Raw genomic sequence first — 26,804 nt, 5'->3', positions numbered from 1 at the left:
CAACCATTACACTACCTATTCTGTCACTGAACTGGCCAGCCACCACCTGTCTCTTTAAGAGGCTAGGGAGTAATTTACTGAAGGAGATCCTGAAACTCGTGGCAAGAGGGTAATGGTACCGACTCTAAATACGCAAAAAGAAAACCACGGCTGCTGTGGATGTTACTCGGAATCTGTCAGGATCACCCTCCTAGCTTCTGTGCTTATACATTGCTTAAAACCCTGCGGGAAATGCCCGCTTCCCCCAGCGGGGACTGCGCGCTGCTGCCGCTGTTGTTGCAGGCCGTCTTTGAGCCTGACGCTGCCGCCTGGCTCCAGCTTTTAAATGCTGACGTCAACCACCACCGTATCCCAATTCGGGAGCGTGCATTTACATCGCTCTGCCCCAATTAAGGCGCCACAGCACTGGGGTGGAGGGGCCCTAGAGCCCCGCCGGCCGCCGCCCCGCACCCCTCTCGGGCCCTTCGGCTGAACGAGCGAGCACATCTGCGCGCAACGCCTCGCAAAGCGCTCCCGCTGCGGCTGCGAAGCCGCGGCTACAGCAGCGGGCCCGGCCCGGCCCCGCAAACCGCCTGAGGCGGCCGGAGCCGCCAGCGCCAGCCCAGGCCTCGGCCGGTGCCCGGGCCGACAGGCGCCGGCGGCGGCGCAGGCCTCGCCCAGGAAGTGGCTCCGCCTCGCCCGGAGCTTCCTTCCCGCATTCGGCCCCGGGGAGGGGGGGTGGACGGAGGCCCCTTCCCGCACCCCCAGCCGCCCGCGCTCCCCCGGCCCCGCCGGCGGCCGCCGCTCCTCCCCCGCCCCGGCTGGCCCCGCCGGACCCGCCCCCGCGCGGGGCGGCCGGAGCCGGAGCCGGAGCCGCCGCGGCTGCTGATTGGCTGCCGCCCCGGCGGCGGCGCGCGGGGCTCCCGTCTCGCGCCACTTTCGGGAGCCTTGGCGCCAGCCGAGCGCGCGGGCGCCATGGCCGAGAGCGGCGCTCGGAGCCGGGACGGTGAGGCCCGCGGGGAGCCCGCTCGGGGGGGGCGGGGCGGGGCGGGGCGGGGCGGGGCGGGGAGGGGACGGGGCGCCCGGGGCCGCAGCCTCTCTCTCCGCTGCGGCGGCGGGGAGCCTTCTCCCGCCGCCGTCACCGTCGTCGTTTCGGTTTTAGGCGGGGGGCAGCGGCGCTCGGGGCGGGTGCCCGCGCGTGCGCGGCGGGCGGGGTGTGTGTGTGTGTGGGGCGGGCAGCGCTCCGAGCGGGTCCCCCGCCCGCGGGGCTCCGGGGGGGCCGGGGCCCAGCGTCCCGTGTCCCCCCGCCTTGGGGTGGCTTGGCGGGGCGGGAGCCGCGCTGCCCAAGCGGGGGGAGCCTGTCCCGGCGGGCGGGCTGTGTGTGTGGGGTTGCACCGGGAGGGGCGGCTTCTGCCCGGCTCAGCCCCCCCCCGCCCCGCTCCCCCCGCGCCGGTGTCCCCGCAGCGGTGCGGCTGGGGGGGTCCCGGGCGGAGCGGCGGTCGGGTTAGCTCCCGCAGCCCGGGCCCCGGGGCCGCACCGGCAGGCGCGGGTGGTCTCCGCGGGGGGGGGAGCACGTTCGTCTCGGGGGGAGCAGCCTTGCCTTCCGTGCTGGCTTACAGTAAGCGCAAAGAATTGACAGAAAACCGTGTGCAGATGCGCCCAAACTGTTACGTCTTGGCGGTTCTTCCACCTCTGGTAGCAGTCGGTGTAAATGCCCCTTTTCGGTGCATCCCAGCCCTTAACGGTACAAATCCGTGCTTATTTGCTTCACGCTGCCGAGGTGCGGCTCTGCTAAGAGTTTGGCCTCCTGCTGTCGCCGGGAGGGGACTGGCCTTCTCCTCTGGCCGCCTGGCCTGGCCGCTCTCGCTAGCCCTGGGTCTCCTCGGCCTGCAGCCGGGCGCTTCAGCTTGTCCCACAAAACCTGCAGTCTTGTTCCTGGGCTAGTTGTCTGCTTTCCTAAGTTGGATTGGGACCGTTCATTCTCTGTGGTCAGGTAAATGTCCCCGCTCGCCCAAAATCAAGAGAGAAAAAGGCTGAGAGAAGTGGGGAGCACCTTGCCGGGGGGAGTGTTGCAAAGGGAAGAAAGTCTGTGAGGGAATGGGGCGGCAGCCCTCTGCTGTCAGCAGATTACTGGCTTGCCTCAATCTAGCTGCGCTCGTCAACATTGTGAAGCCGCCTAAAAAAACCCGTTACTGCTTTGTAGCAATATAGGCCTTTCCTAAGTCTTGTCTGTTCCTGAGTTGTCATGGAGACATGCAAAATAAAAGGAGCTGGAAATTCCCAAGGAAAGAATGGGAGGATACTTTTCAGATAAGGGTTGGTGAGAGGTGCTTTGGAAATCTAGGTGGTAGCTTCTTGCCGAATGTGAACTGGCACGAAGGCTGTCTGACCTCTGTGTCTGTCTGAGACCATGCCTTCGGTATAATTCCAGATTTGGCTTACCAAGAGCCATCTGTGTGCTTTTAGCCAGGTAGCTCTCTATGTTCATTTGAAGCAAAACTGCCACCATCTATTAATAATACATCATTGAACACTAAGTACCAAAGATAACAGCGGCTCACTGCTAAACTTTATTTCACTTGCTTTTAATTAATTGCAGCTATGCATGAGTCTGGAAGTTTTGCAGCATCACGTTCTAGACGTGAGAAGAAGTCTAGAAGAGGCCAGCAAGAAGCACTGGAACGTCTGAAAAAAGCCAAGGCTGGCGAAAAAATAAAATATCAGGTGAAAATTCCTCATCTTTTCTTTTTAATAAAAAGTGGTTGTGAGCTGAGGTGCCTACCTACCCTTCATATGTATCTAAAAGTCATAGGAAACAAAATCTGCCTTTCAGATAAGCTTTTGTTTTTTAACAGTGTATGTATTTCAGAATGTAACTGTAATTGTTTTGCTGCTTTCTGGTATGCTTTCTGGTATCATTAATTTGTGTCTTTCTGTTTTCAAAACTAAAACAGTTTTATTAACTGCAAGTCAAACATGCTTGATAACTATCTCACAGGGAAGGACCAACTTTTAAAATTTAATTGTGTCATTAATGTTATGATAGGAAGTACTTTTTTTTTTTAACTTCAGATGATTTTAAACTTTACATGAATTTCAAAGCTTTACATGACGGCAGTCCATTCATATTGATATGCTATGTTTACACAAAGAAACCAAAATTTAAGTATTTAACTGGTGGAACTGAAATCTGGCAGTGTAACATTGATACTGTGCAATTAATTGTAATGCCAATAGGAAGTGGCTTCCGCGTTGAGGTGGATAAATCTGAAGAAGCCTGAAGTGCGTAGATCATTAACATGCAAATTTACTCTGAGGCACGATAGAATTTAGCATTACGCTTGGGTGCATCAAATCACCTTCTTTTTCATTGAGCTCATCTTGGTGTTTGAGACTAGAGCTAAAGGTCAGAAGTCTCCAATGCTAGGATTTTTTAGTTTGTGGGGTTTTTTGTGGGTTTTTTTTTTTTTTTTTAAGCAAGTCAGTTTCAAACGAAATCTCTGCTAGTGCTTCAGTAGATTTTGAGTTTCAGTATGCTGTGATAATTTTAAAAATTGATAACTTGTCTTTTGTCACTGGCAAAACCAAAGCTTAAACTGAATGAATAATGGTGCTTACAAGTTGTGAACGGTGTAACAGTGTAGGAAATCATGCATTTTTTGGGAACTTTTATGTTCTTACTGATGACCTATACTAACAAGTAATGGTATGGGAACTGTTAATCCTCAGTATACCTTAACTGTAGGTTGAGGAGTTCACAGGTGTTTACGATGAAATAGATGAGGAGGAATACTCCAAGATGGTCAGAGAACGTCAGGATGATGACTGGATTGTTGATGATGGTAAGTTAAGATTCATTTGGAGAGCTATTTTGATTATATAGTGTTATAACTCAATTACGCTTCATAACGTTCATGATTTGAGGTAAGTTACAGTTAGTACATTCTTACAAATTGTTTTAGGAGACAAGAAAAAGATAAGCTTTTATATGGAAACGAATCTTTTGCATTGTTCTCATAGTAGCATATTAGGATGGTAATGATAATATTTTTCCATTAAGAACTAGTTTTGAAATTTTATTTCCTGCTATCAGTGATGTAACTTTAAAAAGAAGTACTGTAATTGATAATTTCTAAACATGTAATAATATATTTAGTCTAACAGAAGCTACATCTGAGAGTCCTGTAGTTTTTAATACTTTTTCATTTATAACTTTTGCTCTGTATTAAAGGGGGGAGAAAAGCGTTTAAATATGTAAAACTTGTGATAATGAATATATTTAGAAATATCAGAGGACAGAATTTAAAATGTAAATTTTAACAATTTGTTTTTCTATAGATGGGATAGGTTATGTAGAAGATGGAAGGGAAATCTTTGATGAAGATCTGGATGATGATGCTCTTGGTTCCAGTAAGAAAGGTAGGTTGAACATGACTACTGTCAAATGCCTTCCAGTGGCTTTTAAAAGGTACCTTCTTGGCATCAGTATGTGGTGAATATGACCGTGTGACATGTTACTTGAAGCTCTGTAGTTCTGTGCCTGTGGATTTTGTTTAGCCCCCGTGATACCGAAGGTAGAGGTCCGCACATTGAGGTCAAATCTCTGCTAACTACTTCAGCACTACTGGGGCAATTTTGCTTACAGTCTTCTGTGGTATATATATCCACTTCTAGAACAAATACATCTAGGAATGATCTTGGTTTCCAGAGCATCCTATCTAAGGGATGTGCGGTCTCTTTCACCACTAAAATACTTGCATGCTTTTAAGGATCTGGGATCAAATGATTTTGCCAACTTAGATGAAGTTGGTGGCAAACTGAAAAATTGAGTCTGATGTTGAGAATCCAAGCCTAGTGCCAAACTCCTGGATGCTTGTGTTTTTTCTCAGGATGCTTCCATGTAAACTACCTTGGTCCTTTTTCTGGAGTATGAACTTGAGTATGCAAAGATCATCTCTGATGTGACTAGGAAAGATAGGGTGCTGATAGGGTTGTGCTTTTTTGTGTGCGTGCATGACAGCCATTGAAAAGCTGGCAGCAAATGAAAGATGACTAGGCTTCGTTTCAGCCAGCAGCGTAAAGGTAGACAAGTAGACTGCCTCAGCTATCTATCTGTTCCTGCTAATAACTGGACCCTTAAACATTGAGCTTTTCTGATGTAGCATTCACAGTTTTATATTCTTCTGTAGGAAAAGGCGGCAAAACATCTACGCTTGATAAAAAGAACGTGAAAAAATCTGTGGTGTCAAAGCCAAACACAATTAAGTCTATGTTTATAGCCAGTGCTGGGAAGACGAACACAGATGTAAGTTTTTACATTTTTGAATTTAAAGATTTCTAACTTGTTTGCAGTGTTTTAGTGGGAGTGGAATAAAGCAAGGGCTCATTTCAGTTTCTTGCAAGACATAAAGTCCTATTACAATCTCTTGTGTATGGAGCATTCCTGAAAGCATCGTGTGTGCTTTGCAGAAACCCTTTAGTCATTTGCTGCTGGTCTCCTGATTGGGTTTGCACATATAACTAAGAACTGTTTGGCTAATCTGTTATCTTACAGAAAACTGTGGACCTGTCAAAGGATGATTTACTAGGGGATATTCTTCAAGATCTTAATGCTGAAGTAAGTATATTAATAAAATCTGCCTGAAACACCTTAATCCATTTTTTCGTGCTGTGGAACATATCAAAGAAATAAAGTTCGTCCTAAAACTAGACCACCTAAGATGGATTTCTTCCATAGTACGTCTGCTTGGTGTATTCGACATGTGTATGCAGTCAGCCTGTCATCTCCACCATGCAGAAGTTGCATGACTGTATTGATTTGATAAGCCAAAACTACTACGTCCTGATTAGAGATGGTTTATATTAATGTGGTGTAGAGCGTGTGCTAATGCAGCCTTCTATGTTTTAGTCAGCTTGGAGTGAAACAGGACTTACCTGCATCTCAATCGTGTATACCATATATGTGTATCACCACGCTCCAGCCAGTAAACTGTAGGATATTTCCATCTGGCGCGTTTGGTTCATGAGAGGAGCCAAGGGAGGACTGTTTCAGCAGATGACGTAGCCTGAACTTCTGTCTGCCTGCTTCTGCTTTCCGCAGTTTGCTACACAGAGCTAGATTAACGCTTCCTCTGAGTTAGGAGTGCAAGATGGCTGCTGTAGCAGGGTTGGACTGTCTGAAATGAGGCTGTTCCTCATCGTTAATGACTTTTTCAATGAGTTAATGCCTCTTAGCAGGATTTCTTAAAACTGAAGGGATTGCTCACATGTAAACCAAGAAACTGCTGTAGTGGTGAGATACTGAATTGAAATATGTTGTATCATAATAAGCATAATGGGTTTTTACAGGGCAGTAAGAGGGATATAGATGTTCCAGTGTAAAGTTGTTCTCTTGGTTTTGTGTGCTTAGTATTTTACTCCTCCCTATGACATCTGATTGAAAGTTATAATATCTTAAGCTATCAGAAACCCTCAGATCATTAAGCAGATACGTTTTAATGCTGTTGAATTTTGTGGAGCATTGATTAGGGGAAATAATGCTAATAATTACACTATGGCTTCTATGTACTTGAATAGTAGTTAGCTGTTGGTTTTTTGGCTTTGTTGTTTGCTCTCTAAAATTTCTTCTGTTATTAGCTGTTGATAAGTGTGAGTATAAAATACCTGTACATGTAAATAAATTAAAATGGGTTTTCCTCTAGCGTGACCGTGCTGAAGGGGCACTTCTGCCTTTCTTAAGGCATGTGTGCTCAGTACTACTGTTTCAGCAGACATGAAGAGCATCCCACCAGTTATTCTGATACTTGCACATTAAAGGCACAGTCAGCTATTGAAATGCCCACTGTTTGAAAACTGTTTCACTGATTGATGACAGTGTTTCTCTTGACCTGTTTAGCAAAAAAATTGAGTGTCTGTCTTCATGGGCTGATTGCTTAGATAGCTTTTTCTTTTTGCGAGGTTGAGTTGTATACCAGAAGGTGTGTTTTCTTGGCAGATGAGAAATACCAGTGGCCTTCTTTCTCTTTGATGGAAAACATTACTAACCAAGGCAAAACACTAAACAACACCTCTTCATTTTGTCACTTTCTCTTTTCTTTCAATACTCAGACTGTTCAGATAAGTCCGCCACCAATTATAATGCTGAAAAGGAAAAGGTCTGCTGGAGTACCACTGAATCCTTTCTCTGTGCAGTCCCAAACTCCTAAGGTAAAGGAAAAAATCAAAAAAGTTCTCATTAATAAGTATTAATTTGTATTTTGGTTGATTTGAATACTGTTGTCTTTTATTTCTGCTTCTAGAAATTACCTTCCTCATTAGCTTCCTTAGCAATGTTACTGTGTAACTTCATGCATTTTTCGTCTTCCCCTTCCATGCTAATACATAAAGAGAATACAACTCTTTCTGTATCTTCAGTATTGTAATAGTATATAGCTGTTACATTTGACAGATGAAACTGTTTTTATAATGTTAGGTGCATCACAAGAAGGTGAGCTTCTACTTTGTCTCTTTTTTCCTAAGAGTAGAAAAGACCCCTGTGGCAAGGAAAGGATGATAGGAAGTGCAATAAGCGGAAGAAAGAGTATTTGTCGGTGTGAAAAAGGATAAGAAACTAATCTTCTGCAGAAATGGAAAGCAAATGGAAAATTGAAGCTATGGATAGAAGTTTACCCTAGGGGGAGACTTTGGAGTGAGAGGATGGAAGGCTAGCATTTTGTTAAGAGTTCTGGTAAACGAGAAGGACTTTATAGCTGGAAATACAATGAGATATTTGGTAAGAGTCTCTAGAGGGCAAATGGAGTAGGGTAGATAAATCTGATTTGTGAAACCGTGCGTAATAGCAACATCAACTCTTAATGTTGAAAATAATCACCAGTGGCACTCATTTCAACGGTTGTGTTGGAGCCTAGAAGTAATTGAAAAAAGGGAGAGATATAGTAAGAGAGGATCTTTTGTCTTTACGGTGTGGAACAGTGGTCACTTCTAGTAGGAAACATTGAGAAGGAAATTAATTCCCAGACAGGCTGTTCAGATGATAGCTTCTGTGGCTCTAGGAGGAGGAACTGGAGGTTTTAGACAATGAAGCAGATGAAGAAGATGAAGATTGCAGCCTTAGAAAATAAATGGGCATAAGAAGCAAGATGGCAGTGATGCTTTCTACTTCAGGAGATGAGCAGAAATATAAGTATGAACAAATTCATTTGGCTGAGCTAGTAAAAAATTGTTGGTGAAGGTAGATTAAATATGTTTGCTTTCTGTTTAAGGTGAGTGAAGGGCCGAGTTTGGTGTTGGCCTCAATAGAAGTAGCTGTACTGAGATTAAAACCCTAGAAATGATTGTGTGCAACTCTAAATTCTATGTAAATAACAGCTTTCCCTGAAGAAAAAGGTTTTGGACCTTGCCACAGGTTAAGGGCCAGTAGATGCAGAGACCTGTTGTTGGTCATGGCGGAGGCCACTTCATACACACCTTCCGTAAGAAGAGGTTCTGTAGCTGCTGCTGTAGTGGTATCCTGTCTGAAAAACAAACTATGTGCTTACTGCCTCAGAGTTTAGGCTTGCAGAACATGCTGAAATACAGTTTCTTTGTTTTCCTTGCTTTCCCTGTCACGTCTGTAGCATGAAGAAATCCAGTGGAGAAGCACTCTGTTCTCTAGACCCATGGTGTCCTGTAGACATCTTGAACTCATTGCTGGTATGAACAGGCATAAACTGCCATATTGGCCTTCCCCAGTTGTTCCAGGCTCGGTCCCTGCCTGATGTATATTGTCACATACTCAGCTGACACAGACATTTTAATTTAGGGATGGAGTAGTGCTACGGGGGAAAAATAGTGAAAGTAGCCACAAACTTAATTAAATATCAACCATGGCCTGTTGTAAACTGCTTTGTAAAATTATAGTAGAAACACATCACAGCAGAAATGATACTATAGAAAGTAAAGTTTACTTTTGAGGAGTTTTAGCTATCATGCTGCAAAATACATGGAGCTTTTCCTGTAGCCCTGGTTACTAGTTCTGCAAATAGCGAGTGCTAGATTTTTTTTTTTTCCTTTTTTGCTCTTAAGAGAATTTTTTTTAACTCATGGCTAAAATGTCTTTCAGGTAATCACCCCTATATCAAAGAAAGCTCCTGCTCATCTCAGGAAGGAAGCTCTTCCTCCAGCTTCATTTCGTCCTAAACATCCCAATTACACAGCAAAATCTGTCATAGCCTCTGAAAATGAGGATACCAAGTATGTGCAAAAAGCTGCAGAAAATGGGGGAATAGTGAAGACAATAGAAGAGAAAGCTATTGAAGGTATCTAAAAGAAATCAAAACCCAGTTCTGGAAACTGTTATTAATGTTAAAACACTTCTTAGTTTATACTAGTTAGATGCTTGATAGCTTACATGTGGTATTTTGTTTGTATATTAATACTGTATATTGCATTCATGCATATAGTATGCTCTCTATGCATATTGCTGTAGTATATATACAGCATGTCATTTTAATGACTCAAGCCTTTAGCTCTATGTGCAACACTTCCAGATGATGATCAGGGAATGATGGATTTTGATGAGGAGGACTTTGATGAACCTATGGAAGCAGAGCATGTGGAAACTATACCTGAGACAGCTGAAAGCTTGAAGAGAGACAAGGAAATTGAAAAGAAAGAGACAGAGCAGCTGGAATCAGAGAAGAAAGAGACATCTGTCTTGTAAGAATATCTTTTTTTTTTTTTTTTTTTTCAACCAATAAGCCTCAGATTTATCTTCATATTTGTCTTTGCCAATGGGATAATTGTGATACAGACAGAATGATAATGCTACGTGGTGGGGTTTTTTGTAGTGATGTTAAAAATGGTAATGTTGAACATGCTGATAGCTACTTAATTGAAAAATATTTGATGTTTTTGGGATTTAGCATGTGACAACATAACATGTATTTCAGTATGTTGAGGTGACTCAGTGTGGGTGTTGAACAATGAATTTTGATACCAGGAAGCAAAAGGAGGAATTGCTAACAATCCTTATTCTAGGCAGCTATGAAAGTATTTCATAACGTTAGTTGTAGTTAAAAATATTGTTGCAGAAAGTAATTTCACATGGTGAACAGCTGTGTCTTTGGAAATAGGAAAAAAGGGGGGGTTCCTCCCACCCCCCTTTTTTGTTTTTAATACAGTTTGGAAGAATCTTGAATCATATGTTTCCATAACTTCAAACTGTAAAATATTTGAATGATCAAAAAGACTTCAACTTTTAATGACTGAAAAGGTAGTTTTGTTGAAAGAATCTGTTGTTCCCACTTGAGCAACTTGTATAGATAGATGGATGTATTTGTTATGTAAAGGTGTGAATGACCAAGGCTGAAATACCAGGTGAATGACTTTCAAAGTCTGTGTGTTGTGTACTGAGAACCATACTTGTACGTGGGTTTCTCTCTTTGTCACTCCATCCTTCTTTTCAGAAGAAAGCTGAGGAAACCCAGCTGTTGGGAGTGTTGTTCAGTAGTGGAAAGAGCAACAAAAGGCCTGCGAATACAGGGCTGAAAAAAAGGTGAAACCATGGTGATTATAGCAAAGGCACAATTTTACTTCTTGTTTCTTTCTTCTTCTGTAAAACCTGCAGAAGTTGTTCTCTCCCAGATACCTCGTGTTGGGACAGAGTTGATGAGGATGAAGCTGATGTAGTAGTGGCAGAAGTTCAGCTGGACCCCGATCTCCTTCCACTGGTGAAGGGGGAAAATGATGATCAAGTCTTAAGATTTTATTGGCTGGATGCGTATGAAGATCAGTACAGTCAGCCAGGTAACTTGAGTTAAAGGCAGAAAATGCTATTCTGATTCTTTTTACGTAACTGGGATTTTCAGACTTGCCTAAATTGTGTCGAGATACCCTGTCTCTCTGTGCTCTATTACTTGTACGTTGATCGCTTGTTTTTCCGCACCTCTGTCCTCAGTGCAGGGCACTATGATTGGGCAAAGCAAGAATGTTGTCTCTTGGTCTAGTGTAGTAGTAGGGAGGTACAAAGGGAGCTACTAGCACTTTTCAATGTTAGTGACCCATCGGCCTTCTTAAAACCCTGTGTGCTCCAGGAATAAGCTGATAGTGTTAATTTCGTACTAGGTGGTGCAACAATTGAGCATGCTTTCTTCTTGTTTCTGGAAATGTAACTTAAAATTCTGGTGGATTATTAGAAAGCCTGTACGATAGCAGTTGCATGATTTTATATGAAGGAGAGGTATGCCTATCAAGGGAGGAAGGTGGCCTGAAAAAATATATGTTCTGTCTAGATCTCTTTATTCAAGCTGTCTAAATCTTGAAGATTATCTCTGGATTAACATCCATCAGATACTTAGTGCAGTTGAAGTGTGAATCCTGACTCTCATCGTCTTCAAAACTGCGGCATTCTGATCTCAGCCTTGACAAAAGATGTCGTGTTCACATCTGTTCTAAGCACTTCCCCTCATTTCATTAGCAGCTTTAGGATCTTGGGTTTCTAATTCATGCTTCATGTAGGTTTACCAGACGGTTCTTCCATATGTTGTTGAAGGTTTTTTGGGTTGATGCTGTAAGCTTTGAGTCAGATACATTTCTCTGTTACACCTTTTGTTGTGAGTTGGGATGCCAAACTTAAATATGAGACTGTGCTGGGCTAAACAGCTTGGTGATGGGAGTGGTAATAATCATAGCTATCTTGATGAAATCAATGGCTCTAATATAAAATTGCTACTTTTAAAGACCCTGCTATTGTTCTTGTTCTTTTTTTTGTCTTCTAAGTCAGTGGTTGCTGAATGGAGCATAATTATGAAAGGATTTCTGTTCCTCGCATGCAAGGAGTGTTCTTTTCTCATTATGACTTTTTCAGGACTGAATAATAAAGACTGCACCTGTTTTCAATTAGTAGTGTAGCAGGGAAAATTTTGATACTGCTTTTTGTTTAACATGTTCGTGATCTTTGTTTATGCCTCATTTGCTGTGATGTCAAATGCATTGCCTGAAGAGTAAATACTATAGCATAATCATAAGACTCTTTCAAACTTAATGATTTTTTGAGGCTTACATTTCTTAACTCCCTTTACTATCTTAAGCAGAGAACTTGAGAATTGTAATCCTATTAACATTTTAAAGAAATAACGAATAAAAATTGCCCTTTCTTTCCCCTCTGCAAGACATTTTCCCTGTCTCTTGACTTTGGTTCATTGGTAACATGATCTTTCTTTTCACAGACGTTGTGTTTTATAAGCTTTACTCTTGTGTTTCCTTTCTTTCTTCTTTCCATAATCAGGCTTACAGGGGATAGGTCCTGATGTCTCTTCTCTCATTTCTTGGTTTTACATATGAAATGTCTCTGAAAACTCTTTGAAGTTAGCCCTGCTTTCATTGTGTGTGTGGGGGGGGGTGGGGTGGATGTTGGACTAGGTGACCTCCAAAGGTTCCTTCCATCCTAAACTACTCTGATTCTGTGAAATCTGGGGATTAAGACCACTTATTTGTCCATGTTAGAGTTGATTGAAGTTTGTCTTTGCAATCCAGGCAGCCTTTTACCCTGTCTTTGGCTCATGTATCCTTCTACCTACCTCACCTGCTTATATGTACACCTCTGACAGGTTAACTTCTCCATGCTCTTAACACTGCCAGCTGTTCAGGCGACCAACTCGTTGTTTTGTGGTCTCTCCCATAGTTTCATCTTTCTGTATGGTACAAACCTTTTTGAGATTTTACCCCTTTAAAAAAGAAAAAAAAAAAAAAAGATTGCTGGGGAGAACTTCATCTTCCCTGTCACTTAGATCTGTAATTTGAGCTCTTTCTAGATCCTTTTATTCAAACTGTCTAAATCTTGAAGATTGCCTCTGTATTAAAATCTCTAAGATACTTTGTGCAGTTGAAGCTTGTATCCTTGCTCTCATCATCTTCAAGACTGCAACATTCTCTGTCCTTGACAAAAGTAGTCTTGTTCACATCTATTCCAAGCACTCAAGAAATGATTTTTCTTAGCCTGTCACTCTAACTCTGTCATCTGTCTTAGTGCATCTTCACTGATTTATCTTTGAGCTAATGGAGTAAGAAAGGTACCTTTACATCTGACAGATCTCGTGGCAAAGATAAATTACAACTCTTAACCAAGGACTTGTTTGTGCATTGTCAGACCAAGGAGAAACGCAGGTTCCAAAATCTTCCTTATATGAAACACTGTTTCTGAGACAGTCTCAGCTGTGATATTTCTGTTTTCATTAATAGTCGTGTACTATAGGAATAGTGTCTTTCATGTAAGCAAATTCCAAGTTACTTGGAGTTTGAAGGGAACGCAGGTGAAGCCAGGTTTTTGAGCTGTACTTGGAAGTTTACTTGCAATTCACAAACTGTATGTGAAAGTCAGCTAGCCTTGTTCTACGTTATTTCAAAGTTTAACATCACTTGATTAGCAGTTTGCAGCATTTTGTGCTAATGCCACTTTCTCTGTGGCTCAGAGATATGCATGTACAATAATGATGTGGTCCACAGTGAAGTCAGTTGTGCTAGTTCTGCTCTATATAGGCTTTCTGAACGTCTACCTTTGTTACAACTGCTGTCTTAGCATCCAGGATTTCTTGTGATGTTGTACATCTTTGTGTCCTCATTTGTTAAAAGTAGTCAGTTGAAAACTCTTTACAGTTGATCAGCTTCAGTTGTTGTCTTCAGAATGTATTTCTACAGGTTTTATTAGTAGTAGAGTCTTGATTTCATGGTACTAAAGTGTAGGAAAAATGAGTTAATTATACTGGTCTAGCTGAAGAATGAAAAATTGTAGATAACACGTATTTCAGGGGTGATTGTCAGCACAGGCATTCTGATTATCTCCAGCTTTCACTGAATGCTCTCTCCTTCCTCCCTCTCCCCATGAATTATCAAACTCATGTAGGTAGAAGTGGAATATTGGAGCAGAATTCTGAGACTGGCTGTGTGGTGCCATTTTGAATTTCACATATCAAGGTGTTACTATAGTGATGGAGGTAGGGGCATGAAGAACTATACAGGTATCTACTTGTAAAGATGGCATTTAAAACAATTTAGAATGTGCTGATATATCAGAAAGATTTGTTGTTCAAGGACCTAAACCAGAAGTGTTTCTATACAAGAATACATAATAAGCTGCTTTAAGCAACGTTAAGAATGATTAATGTAAGAATTGCATATTGAATTATTTGCTCTGCCCTTCTTCCTTAGGTGTGGTATTTTTGTTTGGCAAAGTTTGGATTGAATCTGCAAACACCTATGTCAGTTGTTGTGTGACAGTGAAAAATATTGAGAGAACTGTTTATCTACTGCCACGTGAAACGGTAAGTATATCTTTTAAGCATGTCAAACATAAGTACCTTTCATTCTGCTTGTGGCAGATTATGACTTCTAGTAGTGTGTTTATGGGAACTGTTGAAGCCAGTGTTGTCTGATGTAGCTGGTAAGGTTAAGTGCAATGTATACATGGTATATCACATGTGAGATCCAGAGTAGAGCATTGCTGCTTTCTCCTGACCCTAACAGCTGCAGACAAATTGTTACCTTTAGACTGGCTGCTTAGGAAATAGTTGTCTTGAAGTATTATTAGAAAACTTAGTGCTTTCTAAACACTGTGTTTCAAATAATATGTTTTAAATTTGGGTTTTATTGGCCGATTGCTTTGTAGTTTTCCATTAAAGAGGAGATACATGATTCATAACAGCAAAGCAAAATTCAACTTATTTGTCATGTCTGCTGGCATTTTTTGTTAATTTGTAAAACCTGACTTCTGTTTTTGAGGAAATCGACCTGTCCACTGGCAAAGAGACGGAGACTCCAGTAACTATAATGAGTGTTTTCAAGGAATTTAATGACTGCATTTCACCAAAGTATAAGATCATGAAGTTCAAATCCAAGGTTTGTCTGCAAGCATCCTATTTGGTCGTTTTTTCTTGTTCTGGTTCAAAGGTGGGAAGTCTGTTGCACACTATCCAGTGGGGGAGGTTATGCTGAAATGCAAATATATAACTCCTGACACATGTAAGTGTACCTGCTTGTAAAAGCCATCCCAGTGTCTTCCCAAATAGCTGTACTCCTTTAAGAACAGTAAATCTGCAACATGATTGTTCCACCAGAAGTTTAAAGATACTGCTTTTGAAAATACTCATTAGCTTCTTTGAAACTGCGTTGAAAGTTAGACTGTTTTTCTTGCTTTCTGAGCTATTTTTGAGAATACAGAACAGGTAAAAGTTCTGATACCTAAAGCCTGGGTACCAGCTCATGGTGTCAAGGTTTAAAATGAAAGATTGTGTTGTCCAGCAGATGGGTCAGTGCACTGGGATTAGACTGGCTTTGCGTTTGACCAGGTGTCATACTGAACTTTATCTCTTGGCATGTTTCATCCTTCTTCTCACCTTTGCAGATTTGTCTTTTTAGAATGCGTGCTGTTCGGAGCATGGATTGTGATAGTGCGTTTATACAGGAGGTAGCAAGTTGTGAGGACTGTCATCCAGTCTTGCAACTTAAGCTGTTCTGGGCTTACAGTTATGGGCAATAGTCTTACAGTGTTATTTTGCTGTGTTCTGTTTGCTCAACGAATCCTTAAAATAACATTGGAAAAGCAAAATGTTGCTATAATGGAAAATTTGCACATACAGTAATATAATACTTGTCATAACTCTGCAGGAAAAGAGCTGATATTGCTGATAGTGTTGCATATTTGAACTGAATTAGTTTGCTAGTGTGAGAAAGCTTTCTTGTTCATTTGCATAGAGCATTTGTCTTTTGATGGGAGGGAGGGGGAGACGGGGAGTTAGTGTGTGGGGTGTCGTGGTAGAGCCCCTGTCAGCAACCAAGCACCACACAGCTGCTCACTCACCCTCCCCCGCAGTGGGATGGGGGAGAGCATCAGAAGGGCAAAAGTAAGAAAACTCATGGGTTGAGATAAGAACACTTTAATAACTGAAATAAAATAATAATAACTAATAAAAATTGGAATGAAACGGAGAACGATGAGAGAGAGAGAGAGAAACAAAATCCAGGGAAAAAAAAAACCAAGTGATGCAACTGCTCACCACCCACCAACCGATACCCATCCAGTCCCCAAGCAGTGATCCCTGCCCCCCAGCCAACTCCCCACAGCTTATATACTGAGCATGGCGTCATACAGCATGGAATAGCCCTTTGGTCAGTTTGGATCAGCTGTCCTGGCTGTGCCCCCTCCCAGGTTCTTGTGCACCTGGCAGAGCATGGGAAGCTGAAAAGCCCTTGACTAGCATAAGCAGTACTTAGCAACAACTAAACCATCAGTGTGTTATCAGCATTATTCTCATACTAAATCCAAACCACAGCACTATGCCAGCTACTAGGAAGAAAATTAACTCTATCCCAGCCGAAACCAGGACAGGGGAAAGGTGGCTAACATGCAAGTTAGAGGAAAAGATTTGTTCAGAGTAAAGTGCTCAGAAACTTTTCCATTTCTTGAAGTAAGATGTCATTAGTCTGGCAAAGCCAGCTTTTATTGTAATTAAAAGTGGTGGTGGAAATTAGTGGGTGGTGTGGAATTAGTTGTAACTTTTCCCAGGCTGGCAATCTTGTGACTTCATAGGATTCGTTCCTGAATAGTTGATCAGGAAATGGGATGGCAAGTAAAAATGTAGGAAGAATGGAATTTAACAATATGTAAATGAGGGAAAATAAAAACAAGTTCATATGGTAATTCAGGTTGGAAAGACCCTCAGGAGGTCACCTAATCCAAACCTAGAGTACTTCAGAAAGTTTAAGTTGTTAAAGTGAAAATGTGAGCAGTGTTTCTCATATGGTAAATTCATGCAAGAAATGACATCTTTTCATCAACATGTAGTGTTATTTACATAATTCAGGGAAACACGCATGCTTCATTAGAACTTTGTAAAACTTTTTTGTTTTTTTTTTGTTCTAGCTTATTTTCTCTCTCAAAACTGATGTAAATTCTGCTTTTTCAGTTTTATCAGTTGCTTCTCTTGTATATTTGATAACTTAGTCATTATATATGGGGATCAGAAAGGAATGAATTTAACAATAGGTAAAAAACAAGTTTGTAATAGTTCACTGTTTGAAAATCCTTTCAGAAATGAGTGAGAAAACTCAGGGCAAATAAATTCTTCATTAAAAGAGAGGATACAAACATTTGTATGCTAGACGTGGAAGGAGGGGGAAAGGCCTTTGAAAAGATGCAGATCTGCTAACAAAATCTTAGGAAACCTCCACCTGTTCCATGGTGTGCTAAGGAAGAATAGTGTGAGTGAGGTAATGGAGTAATATATTTTAACCTTCAAAGATGGCTTTTGAAAATCAAGGGACACCGTATGCATGAAGTATTTGAACTGTTATTTCTGATGTTAGTTCAAAGCTAATCAAATTTTTGCTGAGTTTAGACAGAGCTCGGGATGAAAGACCCGACTGTGTTGTCCGGGCACATGACTGCTGTGCATCTGGGGTCCTTGGGCATAACACAGGAGTGATCCCTGGCAGGAATAGGGAAGTAGCAGCACTAAGGCACTGTTCAGATCTTGGCTAGAATATTATAACACTTGATCACCCTGATGAGGAAAGATTAACTCAAGCAACAACATGTACAAAAGATGGTAATTAGAAGGATGAGACAAAAGGAGAATCAGTTATACGAGAGAGAACTATGAACGAGCTTTAATTTTTTTTTTAGCCTAGTAAAGTGAAGAATAATGATAAGACCTTTTTGCTCTCTAAAAAACATTAAAAGGGGATGAGCCGCAAGAAAGGTATTCAAAGGACAGTTTTAGCAAAAGAACAAATTTATAAATTTTAATTCATGAATAAATTAGGCAGGATAGTTGGAGATGCAGATAAGCTCTGGAATAACCTAGCAGAAGTGTTTCTAAAGAGTAAGAATTCAAATTCTGTTTGAATTCATCAGACTCTTCAGTAAACTGAATGTTACTAACATGATAAAAGTCTGTCCAGCTTTGTTTTGCTGCCATGATTTTCTGCTGATTTTGATAGTTACTGCCTCCTGGAAGGGTTTAATGAGAACTGGAGCTAGCAGGGGGGTATGGCACTAGTAATGTGGGGGATAAGAGAAAAGATAGGATTGGAGAGCAGGGCTGTTGGTCAGGTCTTTGTAGGACTATTCAAGGAAAGTATTACAGCAACTCAGCTATTCCAGCTTAACACAAAATTGACTGCAAACAAGTGGCATCAAATCTGGCCGGGCTTACATCTCTGCAAGAGGGGGTCCTTTTGCTGCCTGCAAGATAATTGTGGAAGTGCTGGGGTTGTCCCATTACTGCGTCCTCCTTTTCTTTTGTTCCTCTCTGAGAGACCTCAGTTTGCCTGCTTAGATACCTTATTCATCTGTTTTTCATAAGGAGTCATCATCTTTCTTTTCATTGCAGTCATACCATCAGAGATGATGTGCTGATATACAGCCCTTGCATCTGTGTTTCCATAGGGGTGTGCAGGGCTCTCAAATTGAAATGGTGGTGGCACTCAGCTGAGTGAATGCTCCAAAAAAGTGATCTTCACACAGTTGGGACTGTATGTGGTTAGGAGCTAATGTGCTTTAGAAGAACTCCCCTGTTCTGTGATGTACAGCCAGTGTTCCACTACTGTGTTAAAGGTTGGTGTTTTGAAAGATTTTTAAAAGGCTAATGGCAATATGGCTCGGGTGGGCAGAGCACTCATGAGCAATGTATTCAGAGTAACACAGAGTCTCGGTTTTGGTGTAGTGCCGTGACACTGAGAAGCTCTTACTCTTCCATCACTGGTTGGAAATCAGAAAGGCTAGTAGTGTACCTGCCATGCATCCAAAGTTCTTTTATTCAGAATACCCAGTTTTGTGAAGATGCGGAGAAAGCCAGTATTTCTACACTGAGACAAGTTGTTCTCTGTGTGTGTGCGCACGTGCATCTTGGCCTTGCCAGCACCAAACTTTGTCCCTGTGAGCAGATACACTTAAGCCATATCACTTCCTCCTGCACCTGCTGCTAATTGTAGCTTCAATGGGTTGCACTGCTGCCAAGTTAGCAAGTCTTCACAAATCAATTTGAAAGCAGCCTTACTCCACTTAGGAACTTAGCAGCTAATCACTGCTGCTCATTTCTGCTCTCTGAAGGGCCACTTGAAGGGCAGATTACTCTGCAGCAAAGCATTCATTCACTGCAGTTATGACCAGACGCTTGTGTAATTGAGCTGAGCTCTGTGGAATAACACAGATGAATCACTGCAGCATACTATTTTTACACTATGTTCAGCTTGTTTGCAACAAGAACTTGTTTGAAGCCTGAGAGGGGTTTTTTAAATTAAAAAAAAAAAAAAAAAAGGAGGGGGGGCACCAGTAATGTACGCTAAAAGCAGTGCATTGCCATCTGTTATGTTACAGCCATGATGTGCTGCTCGTGTGAGGTGCTGCTTTGGCTCAACAGTTCAGATCTACATTTGGATGCTAATTTGTAATGCTGTTCTGACTTCATAGTGGTGCTCTCGTACCAAGTTACATTACTGTCTTCTGCTTCCATGTAGCTGTTGATGCCATAGTTGTCTCTGGATTTGCTGCCTTCCTATTTATAGCGGAGGGCCCTCTCCTACCCAGGCTTTGCAGCCTTAAAACTGTGTTATGAGAAGTAGCAAGCTTAACTGCTCATTTTAGTGCTCCAAGGGAGCTGATGCTATTAATTTAAGGAGAAAAAACCAACCACCCAACCCCAAAACCAAATAACTTTGAGTTTACTTAATGGTGCATTTTTGTTTATCTGTAAATTTTATTCCAATTTATGGTGACTTTGGTTTTTCTTATTAAACTTAGTCTAGTGGTATATTATGCTGACTCCATGTATGATGTGTTGAACTTAGTGCACTGTCCAGTGAAAATATGCTTTTTAATTTAAGGGGCTCCAGGAATTCTTGTAGTAAGAGTAATGTTCTAGCATATTTATGGAATAACATAATAACAATAATATATAACAGTGGTGCAGATGGTTTGTGAAGTATTACAGGGCAGAGCATACATATTACAGGGTAGAACATGGCATTTCAGCAGGTACCATAGCGTTGTTGCACAGTATATTGTAATTATTTAGAGAATTAAGGTAGTTATTCTTAGAAGCTGACAAGCTGTGCATGTTGTGGAAAATCATTATTGTTCTTGAAGAAAGCAGAAGTGATACTTAACTTCCAGGAAAGTTGTACTGAACTTGAGACTGCTTTAACTATCTTTCTTAGAGATACGTAAACAAACTTGACTACTTCCTAGTAAAACCCAAGTCACTCAAAATGAAAAATACAATACTGTCATAGAAATGATTCTGTCCTAAGCATGTAATAAAATAAGCGGCTGGCAGATGGCTGGAAATCAGCTCTCTTGGGTGCCTCTGAAGTGCTGGTACAGTAAAGCATGCGGTATAAAAGGAGGAACTGTGTGCAGTTACAGGGCTACGATCTCACTGGGATCACAGACACGTGATGGGATAGGATGTGGTTAAGGACAGGCTGGAATGGCAAGGAGGGATAGTCCCTTTTACATGTCAGAGCAATGGGAATGCATGGAGCCCTGCCTAAGGATGGGCAAAGAAAGGGTCAAGAGCTTATGGGTCAGGATTAGAGGGCAGATTAATGTAGGTGACTTCATGGTGGAAAAAGAAAAGCCAAAGCTCACCTGTAGTTGAATCCACTGAGGGAGGCAAAGAGCAGTAGGAAAGGCTTCTATAGGTACAGAAGGACTAGGGGAAAATGTGTTCCTGAAAGGAACAGGGAATGTGGTGACAAAGGTCATGGAAAAGGCTGAGAGATTCAATGTCATCTTCACCTTGGTCTTTATTGCTAAGTCCAGCCTTCAGCAATCCCTAACCAAAAGAGACCAGAATGAAAGCCTGAAGCAAAGAAAACTTGTCCTCAGTGAAGGAGTATCAGGTTAGGGAATATTTAAACAAATATTTAATTTAAAACAAACCTAAAACAAACAAAAATTTAAACAAACCTGACAGACGCAGGTGCATGGGACCTGATGGGATGCACCCATGAGCATGGAGGGAGCTGGCCAATGTCATTGTGAGGCCACGCTTGATTATCTTTAAAAGGTCATGTTGATCAGAGGAGGTTCCCCAGGACTGGAAGAAAACAAATGTCAAAGCTATCCTCAAGATGGGTAAGGAGGAGGAAGGGATTTCACAGAACTAGAGGCTGATCAGCCTCACCTCAAGCCCTGGGAAAAGGTGATGGAGCAACTGTGAAAACAACTGTTTTCCAGATACAAAGCACAAGAAGGTGCTTGGGAGTGTTTGGTGTGGATTTACAAAGGGGAAATCGTGCTTCACCAAGCTGGTAGCTTTCTGTGAAGAGATGACTGGCTTGGTGGACAAGGGGAGAGCAGTGGCTGTTGTCTGTCTTGACTTTAGTAAGGCTTTCAACACTGTTCGCCACAGCATCCTCAAAGACAAACTGATGAAGTACAAGCTAGGTAAGTAGATGGCGAGGTGGACAGCAAACGGGCTGCACCGCTGGGCTCCAAGGGTCGTGATCAGCAGCACACAGTCCAGGGGGAGGCCGGTCCCTAGTGGCACACCCCAGGGGTCGATACCGGGTCCAGTCCTGCTTAGTGTCTGCGCTAATGACTTGGGTGATGGTGTAGAGCGCGCACTCAGCATGTCTGCAGACAATACAAAACCAGGAGGAGCGGCTGCTATACCAGATGGGTGTGCTGCTGCTCAGAGGGACCTCGACAGGCTGGCCATGTCTCATGACCTACAGGAGTCTCATCAAGTCCAACAAAGGGAAATAACAAGTCCTGCACCAGGGGAGGAATAACTCCATGGACTCTGGGACTGACCGTCTGGGAAGCAGCTTTGCAGAAAAAGACCTGGTCATCCGGGTAGGCGTGAAGTTTGACCAGAGCCAACAACGCACCCGTGCAGCAAAGGCGGCCGTGGACACCCTGGGCTGCGTGAGGCAGAGCACTGCCAGCAGGGTCAGGGGAGGTGGTCCTTCCCCCTTTACGCAGGCCTGGGGAGATAGGCATGGAGTGCTGCGTTCAGCTGAGCTCCCCGTTAGGAGAACGGTGCGCATGTGCTGGAGCAAGTCCAGCAAAGGACCACAAACGTAATTACAGGGCCTGAAGCACCTGTCATGTGAGGAGAGGCTGACAGAGCTGGGACTGCTCAGCCTGGAGAAGAGAGGGATTGGTGGTGCAAATCTTATCATTGTGTATAAACATATAATTTAGTAAAGATGACTCTGGCAGACTCTCCTCATTGGTGGCCAATGGAGGACAAGAGCAATAGGTACCATTTGAAACACATAAAATTTATCAGAACGTACACCACCTTTTTACTGTAAGGGAGGTCAGGCACTGGCCCAGGTTGCCCAGAGAGGCTGTGGGGTCTCCATCCTTGGGGATATTCAAAACCTAACTGGAGAAGTCCCTGTGCAACCCACTCCAGTTGACCTAGCTCTGAACAGGCGGCCGGACTAGACAATCTCTGGGGATGCTTCTCCATCTCAGCCATTTTGTGATTTTGTGGTGGTCTGCAACCTCCAATTCTCATGATTATGTCTGAAGCCTGTGAATTTACAGAATGTTTCCAAGTTTTGTTAGCTATCAAGCTTGTATGTTTTTTGTATTGTAATGGTTAGTATTCTTTTAAGTCAATTCTGTAGAAACTCTTCATGCTAAGAAAACCTAAAGAGATTAAATACAGGTACTAAAACATTCTTACTGTCTTTAGATGATTATAATGAGTTGTGGAATTGGTACTATGTGATCAAGCCCATGATATTTGAGATGTGTGTTTTGTCTGGCCTTTGTTTCATTAGCTTTCTTACTGGATAGAATGAATATTCAGTTGGGAGATACTGAAAAAATAATATATTTGTTTTATATAGAAAGTGGAAAAATATTATGCTTTTGAGATTCCGGATGTTCCAGCAAAATCTGAATACTTAGAAGTTAAATATTCGGTGAGTATAATTAATGTGATGAAAGACCATAACCTGCTTTCTTACCTAATTAAGAATTTTATGATTTTACTAAAAAAAACTACTAAATTGCAGGATTTAATCTTTAGTAGCTAGTGGCTGTACCTCTGTTGCAGTGTGTAGTTAGTTGTTCATTGTCGTGTAATTAAAAAAAAAAAAAGAGGTTAATACCTGAGCTTGTGGCTTTTTTTGTTATCATTTGTACGTTGGTTAGTCCTTAACAAAAACAGTTCATTACCAGGTAACTTGATAACATGTTGATTTGTTAGCATTAGCTGTATTTGTGTAAATAAAGCATGAGGGGGAAAAAAATACTACTACTACTACTGCATTCCTCCCACCTTCTCCCCCAATTATAATTTGCTTACTGATTTACAATAATCTATATTCCCAATTATCCTGCTTTGGTTTTTATCGCCTTGCCACTGAATCAACTGATCAGCTAAACAACCCTTTAGCTGTACTGGATCAGGGCCCGAAGTACTGTAAAATGTTTCAAATTACTTAGTACCTTTAAATGTTTTGTAGAATCCATGTCTAGAATATAGCTGATATCTCTGCTTATATGGCTCTTGCAAATAGTAGCTGGGTGAGAAAGCCTTTTGTTGAAAAGCTGTAAAATTGAGCAGCAAAGATGAAAAAAAGATGAAAAAATGAGAATATCAGTAGCTATTCTTAATTAGCAGAAATACTTGATTTGGTTTCCAATGTAAGAGACTCAGCAGTCTTAAACCTATTTGGTCAGTTGCTGAAATTTCTTAATACTAGTTCTATGTGTAAAAGCAGCGTCCCGTAGAGATTTGCTAGCTATCTCAATTTTTTCTTTAGCTGTGCGGAAACATTTTATCCAGTCTTACATGACAGACAAGATTAAAGATGTAACTATTTAATTAACTTTACAACACAAGCAGTTTCTGTATTAAAATGGTCATTGAACATTGTTGTAGTCTTGGCTGATGATCATATTTCTCTTACATCCAGTACGGATGCAGAACTTTTGCTTCAGCGCATTTTTACATTACTGTCCTGATGTTGTTGTGCACCTATTTAAGTTGAGTCAATAGTATAATTTCTTCAATTACTGTAAGGTATTATGGGTGAAGGCTTTGCTTGTGGGAAATTACAGTGGTTTCAGGTATTGTGTAGTTTTGTTAAGGCACTGTCTGAATATAGCGTGTCAACCTTGAAGACTTCTGTGGGGTGAAACGACTCACTGCTTTCTGTTACTTGTTAGGCTGAATGCCCTCGACTTCCCCAAGATCTGAAAGGACAAACATTTTCACACGTATTTGGAACTAACACGTCTAGCCTGGAACTTCTCTTGATGAGTAGGAAGATCAAAGGACCGTGCTGGCTGGAAATAAGAAATCCACGTATGGTGGTTTGCATGTGAAATGCTTGGTTGCTGGAAAACACATGTAGTTACAGATTGGGGGAGGAGGGGAATTATAACTTGTACTGATAAATTACCATTTTGTAAATCAACTTTGCAATTTATCTGTGTAATTTTCATTATCTAGTACAAATTGTAACTTACTCCTTTTTTGAGTGAGAGCTCTATTTATATAAAGTTGCACACTGTACAGATGAGATTATAACTTTGAATGGCAGTGAGAGGGAACTGTGCAGTGCCTAGCAGCTACTCTTTGGTGCATACCCTGAAGCCATGTATACTGCGCTAAAGTTAGTTTCCTAGAAATTTACTCTTTCTTCTCTTGATAACTTAAGATTTGGGGTTTTTTTCTGCAAACGTATATTTTTAAAAACAAACTGCTGCTAGATGGCTTTTTTGTTTGTGTGTTAGGTGGTTGGGTTTTTTTTTTTTATCCTGGCACGTAGAAAACTTTGTGGTGCAGAGCTTTTTTTAGTTTGAAATCCTTTCTGCCTCATGAGTGGCATGAGCCACTTACAGGTGGTTATGCTGCCGTATTTTGGCTTGGTTAGAGCCCTTTATTCAATGTGTGCTGCATATTCCCAAGAAGTAGGGAGGTTGATCATACTGGGCAAAAGCCATATCTGTTAGTGCAATCTCCTTGGGGCACTTCAAATATAGAATTGATAGTATTGAACGCTGACACCAGGAGGATTCTTCTCTTCAGCACCTCACTCAGTCACTGGCAAAGCTGACACCAGTAAAGATTTTGGGCTGGAACAGACAGGACAAATTCCTGACTGCCAAAAGACAGTTTAGCTCTGATGGGTTTCCCGCCAGACACTGGCAAACATCAGTGTACTTCCTGGCACTGATTTTAAAGGCCTAAGCGTGGCTTTTCATCTGCACTTTGCGCCCAAGAATTAACCTTGTATTTCTTTGGTATTTCCTTTCTTCACCTGAGAAGACTCCAGAGCTGTTTCGTTCCTCATAACCAGTATGACAAATGTTATGGCAATGATAACTAACAGTTCAGGCAGTGTTCAATTTTTCTTAATGCTGATGTGCGTTTTCTCCCCTCAGACTACTTTGCCTGAGCTCAGATACTGATTCCAGCCCAGAGTTAAATGGTAAACTAAGGGAGCTCTTTTTTTCCCATTTCCTTATCTCCAGTACAGCCTCCAGGTTACAGAGTCTGCATCTTGATATCAGAATTGCTCATTTCAAAACTGTGGCATGCCCACTCTGTTGCAAACTGTCTGTTAAGCTGGCTAGTTATATTTATGCAAATTTCTGTAGTCATTGCACTGGATTTTGTGCCCCAAAGCTGGATTTGTGTGTGTGTCTAGTGTACCAGAAGGTTCTTGCTTTCTTGTGTATCTTCCCTTCCACACTTCCCATAGAGGGTCTCAGGGATAAGAAGTATACCTGGAAGGTTTAGAATAAGTGGGTCTCAAGCCATTTGATCAGACTCCTACAGCTTCTCCAAAAACTGTCATCACTATTCATAATGAAGCTGTCTTTGCAGTTTGAGTATCAGGGCGAGATAGCACCAGAGCTTTTCTAGAGCAGCAGTCTCCAAACTTACTAGATTTTGTACCCCGTCAGTAAAAAAAATTGAGCATGTACCCCCCAATATATAAAAATAATAAATAAATATCTATACATGTACTACTATACTAATACATTATGTACCTTATAAAATAAACACAAAAATAGAAATTAAAAAAGGATGAGGTATGTGAAATAAACACCTTTTAAAGTATTTATTTTATTTATTAGTGGTACAAAAAAAATTTTCTTCCCACACCCCAGTGGATTGTCTTATACACCCCCTGGGGTTCATGCACCCCACTTTGGAGACCATTGCTCTATGGAGTGCTAGTTGAAGCTCTGGTTGTTAAGATATTGGAGATCAAAGAAAAAAAGGTGTTAAGCAATTGATCACCTGTCTTCCTTTGGCAAGATCATCAGTGTTTTAGGAATTAAAATATTTTAGTCAGTTACCTGTTTGCATTTAGAGCAAGAAAAAATAAGGAGGGTAAAATATGTGGGTTTCTAGAGAGGGGTCAAGTAATTTTGCAGGGAGTAAAATAACCAGGTTGACCAACAGCTGTCTTCAAAAGGTTAATCCCCCAGAAATGTAACCTCTGCTTCTTTCTAACTGCGTGTAGTGATTTACCTCAGCAGCATCTTTTGTGAATGATCGCTTTTTTTTTTAAAGCAAGTGAAGAATTACAGACCAAAATATTTAAATGATAATGGGTGGTGAACATGTCTGTCTCCCCGCCACCCCCCATCTATCTATATAATTTTTAGCTCTTGTACACTTTATGCCTAAATAGCTTTCTGTGGCCTCCCTTACGTTTTAGGATAGCTTTACTACCAGGGTAGGATGAACTCTCTTTTTATGTCTTCCCCATCTCCTTATTTCCATAATCGTGTTTCTGAAGGACTATATCTAAATGAATTATCCAGTACATTTCAGTCAATCATATGTTCCTGTTGTCATTTG

The 26,804-nt window shown here is 41.7% G+C and overlaps 1 protein-coding gene across 2 annotated transcripts in view; it reads left to right on the top strand.

Annotated features, from left to right (window-relative positions):
• The first annotated feature begins 954 nt into the window (after positions 1-954).
• The window catches only part of POLA1 (DNA polymerase alpha 1, catalytic subunit), a 206,813-nt gene continuing 180,963 nt past the window's right edge, over positions 955-26,804 (top strand). Inside the window, exons 1-14 of one of the 2 annotated variants that reach the window (XM_075718412.1) lie at positions 955-985; positions 2,579-2,703; positions 3,725-3,821; positions 4,318-4,398; positions 5,169-5,284; positions 5,534-5,596; positions 7,087-7,185; positions 9,080-9,275; positions 9,507-9,675; positions 10,586-10,764; positions 14,164-14,276; positions 14,734-14,850; positions 22,825-22,899; positions 24,152-24,290. In XM_075718412.1, coding sequence (XP_075574527.1) covers positions 955-985; positions 2,579-2,703; positions 3,725-3,821; positions 4,318-4,398; positions 5,169-5,284; positions 5,534-5,596; positions 7,087-7,185; positions 9,080-9,275; positions 9,507-9,675; positions 10,586-10,764; positions 14,164-14,276; positions 14,734-14,850; positions 22,825-22,899; positions 24,152-24,290 — 1,600 coding nt within the window. Of the gene's footprint in view, positions 986-2,578; positions 2,704-3,724; positions 3,822-4,317; positions 4,399-5,168; positions 5,285-5,533; positions 5,597-7,086; positions 7,186-9,079; positions 9,276-9,485; positions 9,676-10,585; positions 10,765-14,163; positions 14,277-14,733; positions 14,851-22,824; positions 22,900-24,151; positions 24,291-26,804 lie in introns of both variants that reach the window. The other variant, XM_075718403.1, reaches the window with a different exon arrangement.

The sequence above is a fragment of the Pelecanus crispus genome, chromosome 1, assembly GCF_030463565.1.
Source record: "Pelecanus crispus isolate bPelCri1 chromosome 1, bPelCri1.pri, whole genome shotgun sequence".
NCBI classification, from domain to species: Eukaryota; Metazoa; Chordata; class Aves; order Pelecaniformes; family Pelecanidae; genus Pelecanus; species Pelecanus crispus.
Note: the sequence above shows the minus strand (reverse complement) of the source record. Positions and strands in the feature narration are given on the sequence as shown.